Source organism: Gigantopelta aegis, chromosome 14 (genome assembly GCF_016097555.1).
Source record: "Gigantopelta aegis isolate Gae_Host chromosome 14, Gae_host_genome, whole genome shotgun sequence".
Classification (NCBI taxonomy): domain Eukaryota; kingdom Metazoa; phylum Mollusca; class Gastropoda; order Neomphalida; family Peltospiridae; genus Gigantopelta; species Gigantopelta aegis.
The window spans coordinates 26,420,522-26,444,526 of NC_054712.1; the positions used below are offsets into that span (position 1 = coordinate 26,420,522).

The 24,005-nt window shown below is 34.7% G+C and overlaps 1 protein-coding gene across 1 annotated transcript; it reads left to right on the forward strand.

Moving 5' to 3' along the window:
- Window positions 1-129: 129 nt before the first annotated feature.
- On the forward strand, window positions 130-21,304 carry LOC121388007 (DNA-directed RNA polymerase II subunit RPB1-like). The gene is made up of 4 exons (XM_041519202.1): window positions 130-218; window positions 4,949-4,997; window positions 16,172-16,213; window positions 18,381-21,304. Exon 4 carries the CDS (start codon window positions 18,387-18,389, stop codon window positions 19,002-19,004), a length of 618 nt encoding a protein of 205 aa, XP_041375136.1. The 5' UTR covers window positions 130-218; window positions 4,949-4,997; window positions 16,172-16,213; window positions 18,381-18,386; the 3' UTR covers window positions 19,005-21,304.
- The last annotated feature ends 2,701 nt before the right edge of the window (window positions 21,305-24,005 follow it).

Consider the following 24,005-nt stretch of genomic DNA (forward strand, 5'->3'; position numbering starts at 1 on the left):
CATTTATTTTTTCTAAAATATCATACTGCGTGATCAATATACTCATCTTAATACTTTTATTTTGTGTTTGTTTTCTTCGGAATTTTAACCAATATATATGTGATTAAAATGTCAGCCAATGAAAACGCCGTATTTCCTTAGCTGCTGTGTAGTACGAGAAGGAGAGGCTATTGTTTTGCTAACCAGATCATTCACGTTATATATATTTACTTCATTGTGTAAGTATAAAAACTGAATAATGTTGTTTTTTTCCGTGTGACCGTATTTACATTACTTTTTGATACCTTATATCCACAGTTTCTTTCGTACATTCACATCGAGAGCTTTTAAGGAGTCATTTGACAGGTGCGTTCGCACTGGTCAATTTAACAGTCTCGGTGGCCTACATTAGGCTATTGGCAAAGAGCAATCTTTTTGTAAAGTGTCGTATTATGTAACGGTTTTAATGTAAGCTGAAGCACATGAACATAAGTTAAATATTGGCAAGTTGCCTTTAACTCCCCTCCCAACACACACCCAAACATTTTATTATTTTTTATTTTATTTTTTCTAAGGGGTTTCAGGGCATCAGCTGAGTCTTTAAAGGTAGATTAAACTCAAACAAGAGATTTATGTGTTGGAAAGATGCATACCCGGACCACCAACACATACTGACACTTTAAGTTTAACAAATGAAAAACGCGTAATTTTAAAGTTAATAAAAAAACATGATTATTCCTGCTAAATGGGGGCAGCCATTTTGTTTCATTTTTGTGACGTCCGGTGGTATAGCTTGGGGTGAAGCGACGTCAGCTCCGTCCTAAGCCTCTATGAACAGTGTAAACAAATGCTCTAATTTACGACAAGGTGCTTTGCTTTCATCAACCTGACTTGTAAAACAACATAAATGACTTGATAGTATAATAAACTGTTTAACTAAATATATTTAAGTTTGCATCAATAGAACGAAATGGAGTTATAGTATTTTTCGTTTTTTTAAAATCCAAAGAAAAAATTGCATATTATTAGGCCTATTGGTAGGATACGTTCGAGCAAAAACGACCACTCATGATACCCAAGTGATAATTATCTTTTCTTTGTGACTACGTAATTGGTCAGTTTTATGATTTTAGGTAGGAAAGTCTACTTAATCAAGGGTTTTACAGAATTACTTACAGTAATAAAGCAGACGGCTGATAGATTACGATTAGAGGGGTGTCCGTACGGTTAACACACAATACCCTGTGATCTTAATAAAAGAGGCACGTCTTTTTAGTGTGTCTAGACATAGTGTCTGGGGACAGTCTAAATATACACCTGCCAATCAGGAACCACAGTTACAGGCCACGGAAAGAAAAGACCAATTAACTAAGAAAACACTCCGATTATTATTTCAGTAAGTGGGTTAATTTATGTACAAACCATAATACAGTTATTTCAACACTTTGACAATGGTGGTTTATTTTGTATTAAACATAAATATATAATTGTTGCTGGCTTACTGGGATGACTATTATTACAGAATATTGCGATGCATCCGCAAAAATCAGATATGTTTTGTTTCTTCAGTCTGACGTGACACGTTAGGTATTACGTAACCACCAGCTCGCCAGAGGGCGTATTCACTGGGATGATACAAAATGACTGAGCCCGTCACATTTAACCGTTTTATTAATTAACTATACGATTATACAATAATGTGCATTATATATCGTTGAATATGCATACTACCAGGGCAAATGCCTTGATTGTCCCTTCCTTTAAGCATACTGCTGCATAGGTATACAATTTAAAATAAAATAAAATAAATTTTATTTATATTAGGTTATAGTAAAATCTCTGACCCCCACCCACCGTAACATATTTTTGTGCAAGATCTTATTTCCAGTAGGCCTACTTGCCTATGGGCAACCAGGCTAAAACAGTTAATTAATCATCGGCTATTGGATGCAGGGCTAGCTCTGAGTGAGCAAACAATTTCGCCAAATTATCTATAAAACTTCAAAAATAACAGAAACCGAGTTATTTTCTAACAAAATATCAGTTATTACATGTAATTGTTTTGCCAAATTAAAATAAAATTTGCCATTTGTTTTTAAAATGTGCAATTGGTGAATGCCAGAGCTAGCCCTGCTTGTAAAGTTGTATTTCACACGAATACGTCCGACACCAGAAAAATGTACGTCCGACACCAAGTATGTTTATCTCTGTTGTTTTAGTTTGTGATTAAAACCCAAAGTTTTTACATCTGATACACAGATAAATATCTACCCTACAGGAATAGGGCACAATATTTCTAATATGCCCTCACACATCACAGAGAATTGGACATAACCATGTGTGGATGAAAAATTGCAGTTTGTGTGCATACGTCCGACACCATGTATATTTTTCCCTGTACTCCTAAATGCGTTCTGAACTGAACACATATTTTTATTACAGTCAAATGTTAATATCCCACTTTCAAAAGTCATTCTCTGCTGTCGGCATGTTGACCTACTAACCGAATGCCAGATGCTACGTCACAGGTCTGATGCAGGTCAAATCGACTGAGCAGTGGGTTTTTCCCCCCCAAGCGTTTTACAAAAAGTCACTTTATTAAAGTGCTGTGCCAGATGTATGATGTATTGAACTATATCAATCAAGATATTATTTAATATGATTAGAAAATTAAAAAAAATTAAAAAATTGTTTTTACATACTGGTATATTTTCAATTTAAAAATATTTCCCTGAATAACAGAACCAGCTGAATTCGTTTCGGGAATTTCCGTAAGATTTGATCCGTGGCGTCACGAAGGGAACTCCTTTCAATAGTCGGCGCCATTGTTCATTGCTTCTTTTGTGTTTATTATGGTTAAACGGTGTGTTATTGGCGGCTGTAGCAATACAAAAGCCGATAAATTTAGTCTTCACGCATTTCCTAGTAATGTTGCTGTGAGAAAGCTGTGTGTGAATTTGGTTAAAACAACGTGGAAATACTGGACATGAAGAAAACGCCGGAGACCATTGCGACAGCAGACACTTTAGTTTCGATTCGTCCGAACTGGTTTGTTGGCTTAAGCGAGATATGGGAATACCATGTGTTATGGCTTTTAAAAAAAGATGCCGTACCAACAATTTTTCTGCGACACAAAACGAATGACAACAAGCCGACGCCATCCACACCGAAATGCTTTCAACTCCGGTCAGTTTGTTTTCTCATGCACGAGATCCAATTTGTTGTTGTTTGCATCTCGTTCATTTGTGAGATTTTTCTTTACAATTCGAGAACATTAAAACAATAAAGTACAGACAAGTAAGTATCTATAGCCTAGTCCGTCCCATACAAAAATGTAGGGTTTTTTTTGTAAAAAAAAAAAAGAAGCTAATTTTGTATGCATCTTAGAAAACAATCGGCTCAGAAATAAATGACTTGTAAATTCCATAGTATGAAAATAGGCGTTCCCTGTAAAACAGACTATAAATACATTAAATTAATTTTACTATACGTCCCACAGAGAAAACCTTTTTTCATACTATGGAATGTGCTATAAGTTATTTATGTCTGAACAGACTGTTTTCACAACTGCACACAAAAAAATAGTATTGTTTTGTTATTTCCAAAACATGTTTACATTTTTTTTTACGTCAAACTAAACTGAAATTATTCACACAAAAAAACATCTTCATAGATGGATGGGATGGACTAAAAGTCGTTTTTGTTTATTTTTTTAAATTAAAATAAGTTATTTATTTCCGAGCAGACTGTTTTCAGAACTGCACACAAAAAATAGTATTGTTTTGTTATTTCCAAAACACTTACTTTTTTTTTTTTTACGTCAAACTAAACTGAAATTATTCACACAAAAAAACATCTTCATAGAGGGATGGGACGGACTAAAAGTCGTTTTTGTTTATTTCTTAAAATTACCGATATCGGGTCCACTTGACTCGTATAATTCAAGAGTTATTTATCGTCTTTTCTACTACATCACAAGTATTAGAACATACAGTGTAGCAAAATAATTCGCACGAAAAGCTAAAGAACAAAACAAGAATAAAAGTTGTAAATTAGTGGTAAGCTGTCTCCACGACCATTTTCATCGTCATCTGTCAGGCCGGTGGTTCGTCGGAAGATGTTCCAGGTTTAAACTGATAAGGCATTATTTGTTGTGTTGCACAAATATTAGTCCAGTCGTCATTACTACACTATTCATCATCGAAAGAAGAATCGCATGATCAAGCTTGGCAGTCGCTGTCGGTCCCACTTTCGCTTGCGCTGGAACTCATCTCGTAGTAAGTTTCTGTGAAGCGCATTCCCTTCGTGACGTCACGGCTATTTACTGGCAAATGTTTTTACCGATAATTTTACTCTGTCGTTTCCGGCAGTGTTCTACGGGAGTGATGTTTTAATACTTTTATGGGGCATTTTCGCAATTATTGATTTACATATCGGTGTAAAATATTATTGCAATGAATTAAGAAAGCATTTAATTGTGGAATTTGAAATTTTAGTGTATGGTCTGGCACAGCACTTTAATAACTGGGGTGGTATGTTTGTTTTTTATTTTTAATACTGTAATGTTTATGTATTTGTTTTATTTGTTTTTCCAAATTTGATGCCTGGTATTTGCAGGTTGAGTTTCAAAGTTATAACCGAGTAATACAAGTAAATTAAGCCAGCCAGGTTCAGTGATTTGATGAGATCGATGTAAATTATTGATCGTGTTTATGGTTGTGTACATATAGATAAAAATACATTTACATATTTGTTGGAAATTTATATGTGATCTTGTTAATCCACTGGGCTGTTTTAATTGGGTATCATATTTATTTTTGTTGATCCACGTCATAAAACTGGATATTTTTTTGTCTATTTATTTGGATTATTTATGAATTTATTATAATTTATAAATTATACTTAAAGTACAATTTATGTCTGTAGACATTTTTAAGTAAAATCGTTTTTGTTTGTTTTTATTTTTTAGAAAAGCTGAGTGTTCAGGAAAATTCTAACATCCATGTGAACAGCATCAGGTATTTTGTGATAATTTACAAATGAAAACTAATTAAGAAGTTTTTCACGTTTTAACAGCTAAAATAACATGTGCAAGGTATTTTCTTGTTTAGAATATCGGTGTCTGTATATTTAGTATATTCCTGGTAAAGATGAGCATTTTCATATTGGGATATATTGCAATACATACGATAATATATTGTGAAGACCATTTCTCAATTAGAATATATAAAGTGCTGTAATTTTGTGTACAATTTGTAAAACTGTATATAATGTAGAAAATAATAAGAAGTTTAAAATGCAACAAACACTGGGCCGAATAGAAGAACACTGATGTTCTAAACAAGTAAACTTATTAAAGTGTATTTTTAGTCGTTACAAATACCCCTATTGGACATCTCATAATGGCAGCAACCTCGGAATAGTTCCTTTAATGTAGACGGGGTTCGCACGCATCTTGGAAAGTGCTTGCACAAATTTCACCCTGGAAAGTGCTTAAAATTCCTGGAAAAATTAATTAACCTGGAAAGTCCTGGAATTTTATTATTCATACCTTGTCTTTTAAGGTGCGCAAGTGTGATCGCGCTCGTACAGCGCACGTAATTTCAATCTGGCGATAGTGAAAAATAACGCATGTTACACTTAACAAAAAGCATGCATAAAATAATTGTGTATATTAATTGGCACTATTTACCTTGTGAAAGACTAGAAAAAAAAGTGACGTGAACGGTAGCATCCATGTAAGCTTTTAATATATGACTGGTACTTATCTTTGCTATACATAGCTGAAAACTGTGGTTTAATAAACATCTTCGAAGATGTACCAATCTGATCGAAACTCCTTTGCCTATTTAATTTTTTATTAATTAGAAACAGTCCACTTTTGTAAGGTAATAGATCACAACCCCTGATACGGCTAACTCATTTATACTGTTCATATAGTTAGGAAAACAAAATGGAATTGAATTAAATAGTGCCTTCTATAGCCTACACAAATTCATGAACTCATTACGGAAATTAGCGAAGTTGGTAAAATTTTCTCGATTAGTCCATAACTGTTAGCCTACAAAACTTACGTAAAGTCCCAAAAATGGCAAGTGTGTAACGTTCTACTTTCTTTAAAAAAGAATTGAAATTTAGACGAAGATAATTCAAAAGTAGACGGAATAATAAAAAGAAGGAAAATAAATGATTATTTTTACTCTTGGAACTCTGACTGCATGCACATACTGGTCTACTTGACAACTTGTTTTGCATTTATGATGGTGACTAAATTTATGTTTGTTTTTAGATTATCTTTATTATGGCATCCCATGTTTAAAATAAAATTCTTTGTAATGACAGATTTTGTCGGAGTTTGTATATTTTTTATCAATAACATTGGGACGTCACCGTTCTAAATCAATAATGCAGGGCTCGAAATGCAGTGTTAGTACATGCACCGGTGCATGCTGATTTTTGCGTGTGCATGTAACTTTTAAAACTGGGTGCATGCTAATACTTTTCAAGTACTGTGTATTGCATATACTAGTATCCTGTTGTCTACCAGATTCAGACTCAAGTTGCATTTCGTAATCTGTTTGCCATATGAAAACGATAACTTTTATCTTGTGGGCGCCACCATTTTGTATCCCATAATCCTACTTACAACAATGGTGCCCTTTCGCTCATTTCCGTGAAATATATTTGCGAAAATTGCCGTCAATATCTCGGTTATATCTGTGACCGGTATTAGGGAAAGGTGGTCGAGACCGACTTTCGGGTATCCACTTGTTGTCGTCACTGACAAATTGAACTCCGCCAGATCTGTGACCAATATAAAGTACCGTAACTGCCTTGAACATTTTCGACCTCAGATATGGGCACTTGATCAGATGATTGCGAACATGCAGGTGCGTTACTCACGTAGTTGACTCAAAGTCAGCCAGTGATTAGTTCAATCGCAACTTCTCGTCGAATTCCGTAGGCTAATTTATATTATACCAACAGATCTTATCGAGTTAAAAAAGTTGATAACTTGCTTAATACAAAACACAAATATTTGTACGTTTTTGTAATAGGCCTATTATAGATTTCTGTAAGGCGTTTACGTTGGGTGAAATTTTTAGATTTGATCAAGAATCAGTAATAAACGCAGTTGTATAACGTTCCGGTACTGTTAATAAATAAATATAGGTATTGCCGAATAATTCTGAATTTTTGGTGCATGCAGAATTTTAATGGTGCATGTAACTTTTTTTTTAGCATGCACCTGGTGCATGTAGATTCTTTTTTTCATTTCTAGCCCTGTAATGTAACGCTGACTTGACATGTATGTATCAGAGCTGTTCGTAACTTGTAGTGGTTGGTCAAAAGACATGTTACAAATCTTTTAGGGAGGGTGTTACATAATTGTTGAATTAAAAATGCCACTTGAATGCCGATGCCCCAACCAACACTGTCAACTGAACTAATTGTAGGCCTACATTTAATGAGTTATTAAAATAATAATACTATGAGGGATCTAATTCAGTTTGTAGTGCACCTGAGATTATGGGTCGTAGTTCTAATTGAACCACCACCTCTGTATCAGTCAGTTTTTCCCAATCCAACTATCCTAATCATATTTGTTGTACATAATAAAGTTTATTTCTACATGTTTAGCTGCATGTTCACCAAATCATCTGACACTAAAAAGGTATATATAATAACTCTGTGCATCAAATTATCTAAATAGTACATATTGTAATTAAAAAATCAAGTTGTCTGCATCAGTGTATGTCTTAATTATATTTCTATGGCACTGCTCCTAACATTTTTGAATAACTCACTTTCTGAAAGTGAAAAGAAGTCAGACTACACTAATGAACCAAACAACATAAAATTAGAACACATTATTGGTTTATTGGTTAATTTTTGCAACATTTTTACATGTATCAATTACTTCATAAATTAATAATGCTTGGTTTTCACTCACCTTAGCATTTTGATGAGTGCAATTTTTCACTTGCTGAAGTATTTTGAGATGTGCCAATTTTCACTCGCCATTGATTTTCAAAAGCCAAGGACTGATTATTGTTATTTATTTAAAAATATTTTACATTTAAAAATTTAACAATTATTTGGAATTAATATAAACAATCATGTTTTAAGTCTGTTCCAAACTAAATCCTGCATGCAATGGTAATTAAAGCGTGGTTGACTGCCATTGGTTGAATAGTATATGATGTAGCTGTCAACAGTTTTGTGTCTGATGTTTGTGAGTTCAATAGATAGCTGTAACCAGCACCTTCCAACAAATCAAGTACTCTTTTGGCAATGAAAATGCAACAGTAGTTATTTAGTCAACATATGCTTGATCTCCAGTCCTAAAGGGCGACTGAATACATGTATGTCAAACAGTAACCATGTTTTTTAAAGCAAGTCACCGAATATACCAATTAACTAAACAATGATATTATTAGTTAGTTGTGTTAGTTTGTAAAGTAAATTGTTGGTAACAAGACTACATTTCACGGGCTTACTTTTGTGCTATCAATAAATGTGTTCAATATTTAGTTACTTACGGAAACGGGTATAATTCCAGTATATTTCACACTTTGGTAACACAATGTTACTAATAAGTTTATACTAACGATTAATGGAAAAAAAAGAAGTTTAAATATGATTTACTTTAAAGTACTTTTTAAAACCACCAATAAATGACAATTTAAAGTAAATGTGCTATAAAAATATGCTTAATCTCCAGTCCTAAAGGGCGACTGAATACATGTATGTCAAACAGTAACCATGTTTTTTAAAGCAAGTCACCAAATATACCAATTAACTAAACAATGATATTATTAGTTAGTTGTGTTAGTTTGTAAAGTAAATTGTTGGTAACAAGACTACATTTCACAGGCTTACTTTTGTGCTATCAATAAATGTGTTCAATATTTAGTTACTTACGGAAACGGGTATAATTCCGGTATATTTCACACTTTGGTAACACAATGTAGTGTGGTCGGTTATGTCATTCCGTAGGATTTAAATGCCCAAATTGAGTTAAGGGTGGATTTTGTTTTATTTGGATATGATAATCATGAAAATGGATGGTAACAAATTTTCCCGTCCTTTTAAAGGGGTCATATGACCTTTTAATGACCTTGACCTTTTTCTGACCATTCTGCTACAGATAGTGGCAAATCATGTTATGTAATGCAATGATTTTGATGATATAAGTGAGTGCCCTTACAGTATTAACATCAGGCAATATGAATAAACTCATTTTAAGCTCATCAGTGCTGAAGGTCACACTCAAAGGTCAAGGTCACATGTGCTTATCGTACATATCTGATAGGCCTACGTTATCTTCCTTTAAGTTAGCGGAAGCAAGTCAAATATTGAACTTGACATCATTCAGGCAGTTGCAACATATTTTGAATATACTAACTGGATGATATAAGAATACTCAGTGTACCTTGATCACCCTGACCGTCATTCAAGAGCCTGATTTCAGCCATTGGCATACCGGAAAGACATACCGGCAATCGACAGCAAGTTGGTTTCATGTCAAATCAACTGTATGTGCTTTTGTGCCATATTGATTTACATGTGCTAGTCTCAACCTTAATCAATGTCATCAGATTCATTGCTGAGATCAAATTCCTTGCTAGCATTTGAACAATCAGTGCATTTACACAATGCTGTACAAGACAGACCGTTTTTGAGGCAAGAGCAGCTAGCAGAATCGCACGACCCACGGCACCCACATTTGATGAGCTCTAGAACTGCTTGGGGAGGTGGTTCTTTAAGGCACCTGACTGGTTGATAATCCCCATTAGATGTGATCTCCCAAGTTCCGGAAGCTCAGACATTGATGAAGTGTACGACTTGTCTCTTAGTGCCATATAGTTAGCTCTAGCAATGTGTGGTAGGAGTGCTCCCCGCGTTGGTGGGAGCTTCTCGCCCTCAAGGTTTTTTTTACGGAATAGTTCCCATCGCAGAGCAGGAATGGAGCCTATGTTGGTCTTTGGTGAGTATACCTGGCAAACAAATCTTTTGATTGGTCGATACCTCACAGGCATATTGCCATCATCTAGTAATTGTATTTCCGTAGCTTCTCCTGCATCCAGTTCATGGCCCATGCTAGCAAATGTCTGCACAATTTCATCATTTAGAGGTAGTGAAAGGAAGACTGAAATCCATGTCTTTTTGGAAACCCCAACGAATTTCCCTCCCCAGTCTGCACCAGAGAAGTGATGCAAACCGATCAAAGCCTTTCTACTCCTAGTGCTGATACTCGGTCACACACATCAATTATCCTATATTTCGCTCCCTTTCCAGTCAAAAAGCGAAGGGTTGTAGGTGACTTTAAATGTCCATTTGCAACCAAGTCCATGAGAAGAACTAGTACATCTGTGTCAGGAGACCACACGTCTATTGTTTTAAACTTCGACTCTCTGATAATATCAAGAACATTAAGTGGGATCATTGTATCCGTCTCTTCATGGTTATGTGTCTTCATGTCTTGTTGAAGAAGCTCAGAACGGTTGGATCTGATTTTGTCAATATAGGACACAACCAGGTCTTGGTTTGTGTCCTCAAATGCCTTTAGAAGAGCTTCAGCCAGCAACTCAGTCAGCAATCAGACTGAGCTGTGCTTACAACCGGAAGTGACCGCAGGGCATCTTGAATGCAACTTGAATGATACCACTTTTCTTGAGCGTGAGCATCCCCGGGTTCATGAAGACTGGCTAAACACGTTCTGACGTGGTCGTCAGTTGTTTTCTGCTTTATGTCGAGAAGTGTTTGTCCTCTGTTATCAGTTACCATATGAAGCTCTTCCTTACCTTCATACGAACATGGTGAAAAGACGCACATTTTTTCCTTTGGTTTTGAACTGCTTGCTCTACGAAGCCGACTTCGATCACCAGAGGTTGACGGACGTCCAACTTTACGCGGAGCTGTCATGTCAACCGGGGAACATGACCGGTTTGCTGCTCTTTCGGTAAGCAGTTTGTTAACAACAGTTTTTCTACAGTTTGAATGATACCGAACCAGATTAAGTTCAGGTTCAGTTAAGTTTGTCATGTAATCAGCTAGAGGCTTTAGTTCAGGTTCACCCAGTTCAGCTCGTTTTACGGCATAGTCCTTGATTGATGTGATCATATCAAGGCTAGGATTAGTCACAAAGCGACAAGAAGTCTCTCCCTCGTTGCATATGACACATCTAGCTGAAATGTCATCTGCCATGTTGATTTCGATTTGCTATCTACCATCTACTTTATACAATCTATACTGATGACAACAGCGCATGCTTATGATGAACCATGGCCTGAAAAATAAAGAAGAGACTGCTGATTTCAAGAACCATGATTGACCTTGACGAAAGAGAAACACATGAATATAATATTTTTCCATGTTACCTTCCTGAAAATAGAAAACTAAGGGGTTAGGAAAATGGTTCTGCTCGCCGCTAAAGTCATTCTGCAAGTGTAAAAGCTCTGAAAGAATGCAGAAATACATTAGTTTATCAAGTTGACCTTGACCTAAGTGCATGACCTTGACCCTGATGATCTAAAACACGAATTGTGTGTGTAGTAGTTACATGTACTAGTATGTACTTTAATATGACTTGCTAAAACTCAAATATCTTGTTTTCACTATAAAAATCTCGTATTTGTGATTTGACCTTTACCTTTTTTTGGTGACCTTGACCTCATATGACCTTGAACCATATCGTAAAAGAATTGCCATTCGCAAAACTATGGGTCTAGACACTAAAGGCAATGAAATAATGGAATATGTTGTTGAGATGTGCACAAATATGTTTCACAGCAATCAAAAAGAGGTCAAGGTCATTTTGGGTCATTTGACCCCTTTAATGGGGTCAGAAAATTTGTTACCATCCATTTTTGAATTCTTTACAAAAAACCAAGCCAGACTCCACCCCTATCTTCATTTGGGCATTCAAATCCTACGGAAGCTAAATTTATGACATAATCTACCACACTAATGTTATTAATAAGTTTATACGAACGATTAATGGAAAAAAAAGAAGTTTAAATATGATTTACTTTAAAGTACTTTTTAAAACCACCAATAAATGACAATTTAAAGTAAATGTGCTATAAAATAATATAAAGCACTGACCTGTAAACGTAATACCATAAATATTTTAATTTCTGTCTTGTGATGACATTTCTGGACTCTTCTGTCTTGTGATGACATTTCTGGACTCTTCTGTCGAGAAATGTCATCACAAGACATAAATTAAAATATTTATGGTATTACGTTTTTTGTGGTTTTTAAATATATTGATTAACTCTTGGTTATATTTAAACGTTAATTTTTTTTAATTCATTTTTTTAATTTTTTTTATATGTAAGTGTATTACATGTCTTTTGAAGAAATACTTGGATGGATTATTCTTCTATATAACTGAATCTTGACCAAAAATAAATAACAGCTTTTAAAAAAAAAAAGATTACATACATGTATGTATATATATATATATATATATATATATATATATATATATGTGTGTGTGTGTGTTATAGCTATGAAGTGGTTTGCTTCAGGATCCAGCATTAGGACACACACTGACACAGACATACCCACATATGCACACCTGTGCACACATACAGAGTAAAAAAACCCACCCAAAAACAACAACCCAAAAACCTGCAATATTTTATATTTATATATTTTTACAACTTGGCATTCAAATGATATATCTAGATAGGGTGTATTTTCTGTAGACTGTGTGTGACAAAAACTGTTTGAGACATACCAGCCGCTGAATAAACAATTTGCTGGGGTGTCATTAAACAAACATTCCTTTCCAGGTAATATATTCAGACTCTTGGGAAAAGGTACAAACAAATTTGCTTGGAAATGAACCAAAATAGTGCTTAAAAGTCCTGGAAAATGAAACCTTTTGAAGTGTATGAACATTCTTGTGTGGTAGTAAAACAGGCCAGGTTAAAGCTGGTTGAGCAGGCAATTTTGCCAAATTATCTATTAAACGCGCTCTCTCACAGATGGTTGGCCTAATTATTGACCCAACAAGGTATTATATGACAATATATACATTTGATTTGTACGTAAAAGTACTTTATTGAACCATCTACATAACCACCATATCACACTTATTATTGATATTTTATAAAAAATAATTGAATTATGGGTACGGTCCATAATTTTGAGAAAAATAACGGCTGTTTGGAGAGCAGAGGTGTGACATATTATTTTGAGTCACATGACGGGCATTCCCTGAATAACCGCAGTGCCAAAACGATTTACCAAGCTCGTGTAACGAGAACGCTTGATTGTTCTCTGCGACGTAGAGTAAATAGAAGAAAAAAAAACCCCAATGAAAAAAAGTTATTAAAAAATAATAAAGACAAGTACTGAATGATAATAAGCTTATACACCGTCATTTTCCACCATGTCAAATTCATTATTATACAAAATATATGCCATGATAATAAGCTTATACACCGTCCTTTTCCACCATGTCAAATTCATTATTATACAAAATATATGCCATGATAATAAGCTTATACACCGTCATTTTCCACCATGTCAAATTCATTATTATACAAAATATATGCCATAACAGCTGACTTGGGATAGGAATTGTTACATTTTTAAAGATTACTCTGAACTAGACAGTGTTTATATACGATGTGACTATATATACGAAGGCCATGTCTATAGCCTCCACTAACGAGGGCTAGCTATATTCACAGCAAAAATGTATATAGGCGGTAAATAAGTACATGTGTTTGATTGATCCTTATTACCGAACCATCTGGAACAGGAGGAATACATACTAAGTACTGTACGAACAATGCATTTTCTGAACAGGGGAGGGGGTGGGGGAGTCTATGAATTTAGCGGACCCTGTTGTGTACGTACCGGCCTTGGTGGCGTCGTGGTTAGGCCATCGGTCTACAGGCTGGTAGATACTGGGTTCGGATCCCAGTCGAGGCATGGGATTTTTAATCCAGATACCGACTCCAAATCCTGAGTGAGTGCGCAAGGCTCAATGGGTAGGTGTAATCCACTTGCACCGACCAGTGATCCATAACTGGTTCAACAAAGACCATGGTTTGTGCTATCCTGCTTATGGGAAGCACAAATAAAAGATTCCTTGCTGCCTGTCGTAAAAGAGTAGCCTATGTGGCGACAGCAGGTTTCCTCTAAAAAACGGTGTCAGAATGACCATATGTTTGACATCCAATAGCCGATGATAAGATAAAAAATCAATGTACTCTAGTGGCATTGTTAAATAAAACAAACTTTACTTTTTTCACTTTTGTGTACGTTTTCCATAGATATATGAATATTGTCATATTGTCCCTACAGTACAAACAAAAAATTAATAATAATAATAATGATGATTAATAAATAACAATTACAAATTATCAGCGGCTGAGATAGATTAACTGAAAGAGAAACTAACTACGGACAGTACACAAACTAACAACAGGGCTTGAACTTAATAATTTTTCACTGATTGCAATTTTGAGGCTGCTTACGTAAATTTTGTAAAAAAGTTAATTTTACTGTAAATAAATATGACTAAAAGGTTATTTTGCTGTATTTAGCCACATTTCAAATGCTCAAAATTGCAAGGGGCAATAAAACTCAAAATATTTATTTTTTGTATGCTATTAGTAAAGCTGAGAACTCTCCCGGGACCCACTCTAAATTTATGTAATGATTTTGTAACAACCCACCCTACCCCACCACGATGTGATTTTACCAACATTATAATACATGTAATAATAATAATAATAATAATACACAATTATTATTTCTATTACTATTATTATTATTATTACTACTACTACTACTTATACTACTACTACTACTTTTTTTATGCTATACATTAAAACCGAAATACCACTTTGCGAACCAGTCAAAATAATATGCACACGCACCTAATAATAATAATAATAATAATAATAATAAATGGTGAGTTCATGTTCCGACTGTTTATTATTTTATTTCACCGTATTCGCGGTTATTTTCGTCATGAAATAATATATTTTTTATTATTTGCCATGTATATAGCCGGCCCTCATTTGCCAAGTCTCTATACACGGCAATCGTTTATATAAAATCAAAAAATACATTATACGTTTGTCGTATATATAGCCTCATCACTACGAGTCTGTTTTTCCGTATTTTTCATGTCTCATCACAAGAAGAGTTCCAAATTTTAAAAAATAAGCGTATCATGGAATTCCCTCGATCGTAGTTCATTTAAAATATTTTGGATCATACAAAAACTAGGTTTGGTATTCCAAATGAATGTATGTTTCATTTATAATGCATGTTTAGAGAAACAAGGCCCACTAAATCAGTGATTGAGCTCCTTTAAACAGTCAAATTTGCAAAATCCCATTTATTTTCCAAAAAAATAAGTCATTATGGAATTATTTCACCAACAGTGCATATACCGGTAAAGATCCCTAGCTGCTATTGCAGTGCTAATGGAAAAATGTAGCGGTTTTCTTCTGATGACTACGAGTCATAATTACCATCTGTTTGACATCCAATAGCTGATGATTTATTAATCGATGTGCTCAAGTGGTGTCGTTAAACAAACAAACATTACTTCGCCAAATTAAGCTCAAATTTGCCAGTTAAAATTTGCAAATGTTGAATTTTGAAAGTGCCAGAGCTACGTGTAGCCCTGAAAAACACTATTATTATATTACATGTATTGTGTGTAATAAACATCAGACCTAGCTCTGAAAAACACTATTATTATATTACCTGTATTGTGTGTAATAAACATCAGACCTAGCTCTGAAAAACACTATTATTATATTACATGTATTGTGTGTAATAAACATCAGACCTAGCTCTGAAAAACACTATTATTATATTACATGTATTGTGTGTAATAAACACAAGACCTAGCTCTGAAAAACACTATTATTATATTACATGTATTGTGTGTAATAAACATCAGACCTAGCTCTGAAAAACACTATTATTATATTACATGTATTGTGTGTAATAAACACAAGACCTAGCTCTGAATGAATTGAACAATTTGCTAAATTATCTATTAACTTTTAATAAGTGCAGAAATCCACATTATTTTCTAAAAGATGAAATTGTTTCACCAAAATAAAATAAAATCCACAATTGGGTCTTTAAAATGTATGTTTATTACTTGTGATTGCACCACTTGTTTTCTTTATATTTGCAGAAAGAGACATCACTTTATCAAACCACATAACAAGACCGAAAGGTTTGTATACATACAAATTAATATTGCCATCTTTTTATTTATGCTGTCTGATGTTTTGGTCTCTCCTTTGAGGGCAGGCTGTAGCTCAGTGGTAGAGCGAACGGCCTTGGTGGTGCAGTGGTTAAGCCATCGGGACTACAGGCTGGTCGGTACAGGGTCTGCAGCCCGGTACCAGCTCCAACCCAGAGTGAGTTCTTAAGGGCTCAATGGGTAGGTGTAAGACAACGACACCCTCTTCTCTTTCACTAACCACTAACTTACTGTCCTGCACAGACAGCCCAGATAGCTGAAGTGTGTGCCCAAGACAGTGTGCTTGAACCGTAATTGGATATAAGCATGAAAATAAGTTGAAATGAAATGAAGTGGTAGAGCACTTTCCTGAGGTGAGATACAGGGAACATTTTGTTTTCAAAACCTTGATTAGTGATTTTCTAGTTAGTTGCAAACTACTGAACATTTAATGTTTTAAAATTGTGTAGCGATCTCTGAAACTTGCATAGCGAAACATGACACGTTACTGGACAAAATGTGACATCAGTTTTTTTATATTAAGATAATGACAATGATAAACAGAAGGTGATAGATGAGAAAGATTAATGTGATATATATTGTAGGATTTGATTGCCCTTTATGAACTCTATGCCCGTTGAGTGGTACATCAAAGGCCATAGTATTGTAAATCATAAAATATTAGCGATCTTAAATTTGGCAAAATCCAAATTAGTGACATAAAACTTTAGCGAGGTCAGCATATCGGCTATTAAAAACCCCAACAGCTAGGTTATAGGATCGGCTGAAATAATACTTTTGATTTATGTTGACGTCGTGCAGCTTCCACACAATTAAATTTAGTACAGAATTGCAGTAACATGCATACGAATTAACTATTGTTATCAATAGCATGTAACCATTGCTGTGTGTTCAATTAATCACCATTAAAACACCATTGCAGTCTGCCATAAAACAAATTCAGAACAGTCTCTTGTATGTCCCATTAAATTTTAAATCATGAAATATTAGTGTTTTATATGGCCTCGCTAAATTCGCTAATATTTCATGTTCGCTAACATTTCCTGATTTACAGCATGACCTGTGCCGTATATGGTAAATTGCAAATGAAATCCCTTATTGTTTTAGCAGTAGGAGTAGTACTAGTATATTTCCTTTCTTGTCCAAATGTCTCTCGTAACCAAATGTCATGGTAATCAAATTACCTGTCACTAAAATGTGCTTAGTGGTCATTGAACATAACATTCCTTTGTTTCAATGTTCAACAAATGTTTCAGAAAGTCACAAGGCCTTGTAGAAGCTTTGGCTACTTCCCTATGTATTATAGTAATATAGTTGATAATTTCCACCAGCCCAGACCAAAAAGTCACTAGCCAAGATGAGGGCTAGTGCATTTATCAAAGCCTGCTTTGTTTGCCCTTCTTAAAAAAGTTTTCAACTAAGCAACCAATGACTTTTAACAGTGGTTGTGTCTTCTGTTTAGTGGAACATGGGAGGGGTGGGGGTTGAGATGGAAATGACCTGTATAGCAATATTGTATTATTTTGAAAGTTTTAAAATATTTTTTGTTACCTGTTAACCATGCCTTTGTAGCATACTGTTTATTATTGTCTTTTTTAGTTTGTGTTAATGTTTTGTCTATAATCATTCACACTTTAGTATTAATTCAGATAGGCGTTTTTTGCGCATCTGAAAATGTAGGCCAAACTTCATAAATTCTAGTAACCACTGTCAATAATTGTAAGCATAAATGTTTTGGGGTTTTTTCATTAAATTGCAGAATTTTCTTTACTTACGGTACTGGTTTTTTTACATTATTTATGCTCATGTGTCGCCCAGATTGTGTTTTTTGAAATATAGACTGTGTGTGTTTCTTCAGCTAATGCCTTCTACCATGATTTGTTTTAAAATCGTTTTATACCGCCAACATTAGCTAAAATTGAAGCTATTTTTGCTGGAATTATATACCAAAATGTCGAAAACAACTAGTTTTGTGGAACAATACTTTTCTGGCCAAAATAATATATATGTATCTTTTCAAGCAGTATGTTGTTTCGCCATTTAGTAAGAAAACTTGTATGCCTTTAAATATTATCACATGCACACTGTACATGACTGATCCTTCATAATTTGATTTTAGAATGAATTTATTATTCAGGAAGTCATGAACTACCAAAATGTTGGAGGCATGCCTTCGACTGGAATTCTGGTTGCCGATAAGAACAGCATGTACCCCACTCCTCCGGGTGGCTTCCCGCCCACGGGTCTGTACCAGCAGTCGCCGCAGCAACAGCCGAGCATGCCAACCGCACCAGGTTCGAGAATCCAGCACGCCGCTGCTTTCAGCTCCGGTACACAGGCCTATGCATCACCTTTCTACACACCAACCACGGGATACTCCTCCCTGTCCTCGCCCTACCAGCTGACAGCAACCACTGGAGCATATCCCGGAATGTCGTACCAGCCCGTGTCGACGAGTCCCAGCTATCCGCCGGGCCAGTACACGACCCCAGCCGCCTATTTCGCCACACAAGCACCGAGCTCGGGTCTTGGTCCAACCAGCACCTTGGGACCGACGTCTGCCCAGTACGCTTCTGCCATGCAGGGAGCCGGGAGCCAGGTGGTGTACCCGACGGGGAGCATATCGGCACCAGGCTACGGAGCGTATCACTGCGTGCCAGCAGGCCCTGGTTACCAGATGTCATCGATAGGCTACCCAGCCAGTCTTGGCAACACGCCATCCTTTCCCCCTGGTGCTTCGCTATACGGTCCGCGGTTCTAGTTGTTCTGTTGACTCTGTCGTTCTTGTCCATGTTTGTGAGCCATCTTGTTCACCATGGTAGCGGAGGCTTATCCAAGTGGTGTCGTTTTGGCTGGGTTGTTTTTGTTTTTTTTCTGTGTAAAAATAAAAATTGCCCTGTTTATAAGAGCCAGTTTCTTAATGGGCATAGAGCTTTGTTTTTCATGAACATCCCATACATCAGTTAGTTATTGAGAACAGTTGAGAACACTTCTATCTTGTTGATGTTATTTACCAGTCTGGGGTTGGACCTGTTTTTTGTTTGGGTTTTTTTTCTGATTTAAAAAAAAAATGTCAAAAAAAATGCATAATTTCAAGGGTGCATAAAAGTAGATTTTTTCCCAAAGATGCATATCATTGATTTGTCCTGTAAATTTAGCCTATACAGCAATAATACTCGGTTACAGTTATTTATAATCATGACAATGCATTTATTAATTTGTCGAATAAAGTCTCATAAGTTATCAGTTGGCAATTTTTAATCTGAAAATTGTATTTCTTAGTGCTAAATACATCCATGTTTATTCCATTGAAAATAAGTCCCCTTGTGCATAAAAGCGTTGAACAAGTAGAACCAGCCAATTTTGGCATCTTATTAACTTATTCCAGACATGTACCTTGATATCTTTTTCTGAAGCCTTCTTTGGCTAATATTATACTAAACTTTACCACTTTATCTTATTTATAATTTTTATAGACATCTTTAAAATAAAATAAAAAGCCAACATTTTCTGAAATTCATTGATGGATGGGCCTTGATGAGCGGTGGGTATGTTCAGTGATTAGTTCACCTCGAGTACTATTCTGGTAACAGAAGTAGATTTGTTTCTTCAGTATCCTGTCTGCAGTTTAATACAGTCCACGTATTGTCTTTCCATGTCCGAACATATGGTTGAGATTTCCGGTGTTGAAAAAAGCAATAGCTGTACTTTAGTATTAACAGAGTTGCAATGACCATATGCAAAATGTTGTTGATATTTTAGCTTTGCCTGCAGTCTGGGAAAAAAAATGGGTATACAGGGATTCAAGCCATTTCATTATTGTTGCTAGGTTTGTAAAAACTTTATAGATGTAGCATGTTATGTGAAAAAAATGTATACCATTTTGTTTATTTTCTGACATGAAAGATGTTTGGTCTGTCATTGTTAGATGAAAACTGTTCCCAGTTAATGAGATTAATGAGACCGCTTTTGGTAAGAGCTTCACATCCTCCGAGATTTTTATGTTTAAATCGTTCACTGAAACAAAATAAGATTGGAATTTAATTTGTTACTGCTAACTTGTATCTTTAAAAAATTGGTTAGAATTACCTGATAAATTAAAATGATCAGAAAAACCGTACTAGAATTAGTAGATGCATTTTTGTCTATCTAGAATATGTGGTTGGTACAGTAGAATTTTTTAAAAGCAAGATCATTTTGATCATATTGGTACAAATCTAGGTTTAAATTTTCAAGTGTTGATGAAGATGTGTGTTGATTTTTCTCAAAAACATTTAATGAAAGAAGCGTGAGGTAAAAAATAACAAAATGTGTTGTTTTCGGAGGTGCGGTGAAATGGACAGAACAACACTAAATATATTTGTGATTTCATGCAGACATACATTTAAAAGAAAAAGTGTTTGTTTTAACTATTAATATCATATCATATATGATAATTTACACTGGGAATTATGTATAGGGTATTAATATTTTGTCACTCGATATAACTAATCTCTGAAGTCTTTCCAGCTTTTTTCTTGTTTTTTTTTTTTTTTTTTTTTTAATTACTTCCGTCTACAGGTGTAATATGGTTCAGGGCTTCTAGAATTTGTATAAAATTCACTAGCCATGGGATCATTATGTAAAATATGTACTACCGGTAGCTAGGATTAAAAAAAATTCATAAGCCCTACTTTAATAGTAGTTGTATACTAGCCCAACATTGAATATCGCTAGCCATGGGAGTGGGGCTACCATAGTCTAGAAGCCCTGTGGTTGGGTATTTTGAGACAAAATTCTGCCCAAATGGGATGGATTCGATGAGTCAGAGAAAAACAATGTACATTCTGTTGCATAATTTGTGTAGCTCCGGGGATTTGCAGCAGTAGTAGATGTAGCGGGTATGTATATTTTTTTACCACTTTTTGTTTTTATCAAGACAGATCTGATGTTTTTAGACAAATTTAGTTTATCGTTTATTTTTTACGTTAGATTGTGACAAATCCCTTAATTGTATACTTTTATTTATACTGGTCATATTATGTAAAGGTATCTTGATCAAATAAAAATGAAGCTTTTTCACTCTGTGTTTGTGGGTTTTTTTAATAATCTGTGACATTCATTTTTGTCACGGTTTTCAGCTCTTAATTGACCAATAATGCCAAATTTTATGTTTTTGGTATTCCTAAATGCAGTTATATAGATTGTGTAGCATATTGTTAGCTCCACTGACGTTAATCAGTGGAGCTTTCTAGTTCCCTACCAGTCCGACCAGAGAGGACTATAGGTTTTATCTTTGTCTGTTCCACATAGGCCTATAGTTTTCCTGACAAGTTTGACTTTTATGGTCCTTTAACTTGGGAGATACGGGGAAAAAAGAAGCAAATTTCTAAAGATATTGAGCTGAAATTTTGTGTATAGTTTTATCATGTACTGTTTACAGATAAGTTTGAATTTTATGGCAATCTCTCTATTTTTGGCAGATTTGTATTGTTTTAGCAGTACTCTCAGAATGCTTGTTTAATACCGATTTGTCCCTGTCAGGCTGTCATTTGAAGTTATCTTCTGATTGAATTGTTCTGAAACTTTGTACAATGATCATTTGAGGTACCTCTATTAACTAATAGAATTTTTAGTAAATGTTTTTAAAATTTAAATTGAAAATTTTAATTTCTATTATTTCCTGGAGTTTTGATCCGATAGATCTGAAATTTGGGACTATGGTTCTCTGGGTTACTCTTCACAAAATAATGGAGATGTGAATTTGTGCATTTTTATTAAACACCTTAACCATATGTCCGACGCCATATAACCGTAAATAAAATGTGTTGAGTGCATTGTTAAACCTTTTCCTTCATTTTATTAAACATTTTAAACAGAAATTTAACATTGAAAATTTAAGTTTATATTGAGTTTTGATTGAATAGTTCTGGAATGTTATAATTTAAATAGCGGAGATCTACAAGCTGATTGGCCCTTTGTTTACTAGAAGAGCCATTTTTGATAATTGAGATTAGACATTGTTCAGATATTCATTTCCTTAGATCAGAAGTGTTTCTAATACACTGTACCATTTTTTGACTAAAAATGCCGGGATTTTCAGTATTTAATCCCCGGGCTTAAATCGGGGAAATGCACCTTCGAGAAGATAAAATTTTATTTGAAATTAGGTCCAGGGCTTAAATTAAGAAGTTGACAAATAATTATACTACATGTATAATAAAGACAAAAGGTGCAATTTAGGATAGTATCAGAGTACATAATAATTATCGTTCCATGATAGCTTTAGTCACAAGCAAAATATGCTCTGAGGTGTCTGTTATTAATTCAACTTTCAGTTCCGGAGGGACAATACATACATGCATTCTAGTCGACTGAGAGAGAAGAGGGGAATGCTTCTGATGTCTTGATATAAATGTTCGTCTAGGGTTATTTTAAACACTGTCCAGGTTTTTTTTGCCATTGTCAACTAACTATAATTACATATTAAGTAAATGTTTCAGTGGCTGTATTATTATTATTATTATTAAGTGTGTTTCTGATTGTCCTGGTGTTTGTACTAGCTCAAACTTCATTTTATTTCCTAATATGCAATTTTTTGTATGTACAAAATTACTGTGAGTGTAAATCCAGTTTGGACTGCTTATAAACATTAGGATGACCAAAAACACATTGAATGTACAGACATTGAATTTGTATTCAGCATATAATTTTAGTCTGTACAAAATGTTATAATCAGAAACGCCATACAATGACAACAAACCGTCCCTTTGTGGATTCGTGACCCTTAAATTAGCTAACGATTCTTGACTAAGCGTAACCACCAAATTGCAGTTTTCATTATACATTTAGTTGATTAATTTCAATATGTTTAATACGTATATATGGGAAACCCTGGTACGTCATGATAACGTCCCATACATCACTGTAGTAAATCACAACTACTCTTGGATGTGTCGTCCATAAATGCATTTGCTTCACTTTATTATATTTTTCAAAATAGCAGTTGTTGATACCACCTGTAGTCCATTTTTTAATGGTTTTTCACCATTCCGGACATGTTGTTTTCACTCTATTTAACTTTTTTCAAATGTGTTACAGATTTGTAGATTGGTTAATCTGGGCTACATGTAGCTCGGAGGGATTATCTATTGAATTTAAACATTAGAAAAACCTGCAGTTATTTTCTAACAAAATATAAATTATTTCACCAAATTCAAATAAATTCCATGTTAATTTTAACGATTTGAAACTACGGTTTGCGACTTTAATGCATGGAAGCCGCTTGTTGCAAATGACAATTTTCACCATCCTGTATACATGTATGTGCCCGAGGTTTTTATATGGATCATGCCCATTCAATTAAGGATTGTCTGTTAATTCTTTTACATTCATCGGGGTATGAACCCAGATGAACGTAAAAGAAATAACAGACAATACTTATAATTAAATTTGAATGATACATGCTAATATAACACTAAAACGTCATACTTTATTTTGAATTATTTTTTATCCATAAACAATTACGCTCATTAAGACAACTTGCCCATATAAAATGACGTCATCACATATGACGTTCCCTGGCGACGTAATTTTTACGTTCATCGAAAAATGAACAAACTCCCGTTGCTACGTCTGGACCAATCGGATGACGTTACGTTGTAATGAATGTAACAGAAATTTAATTATATGAAAATATAGTCCAAAGCTTTTTCGTTATCAATGGCTGGTGGAGCAGGATGTGTGGTGGTGTTCCTTTAAGTCATACCAGTATTGAAATCAC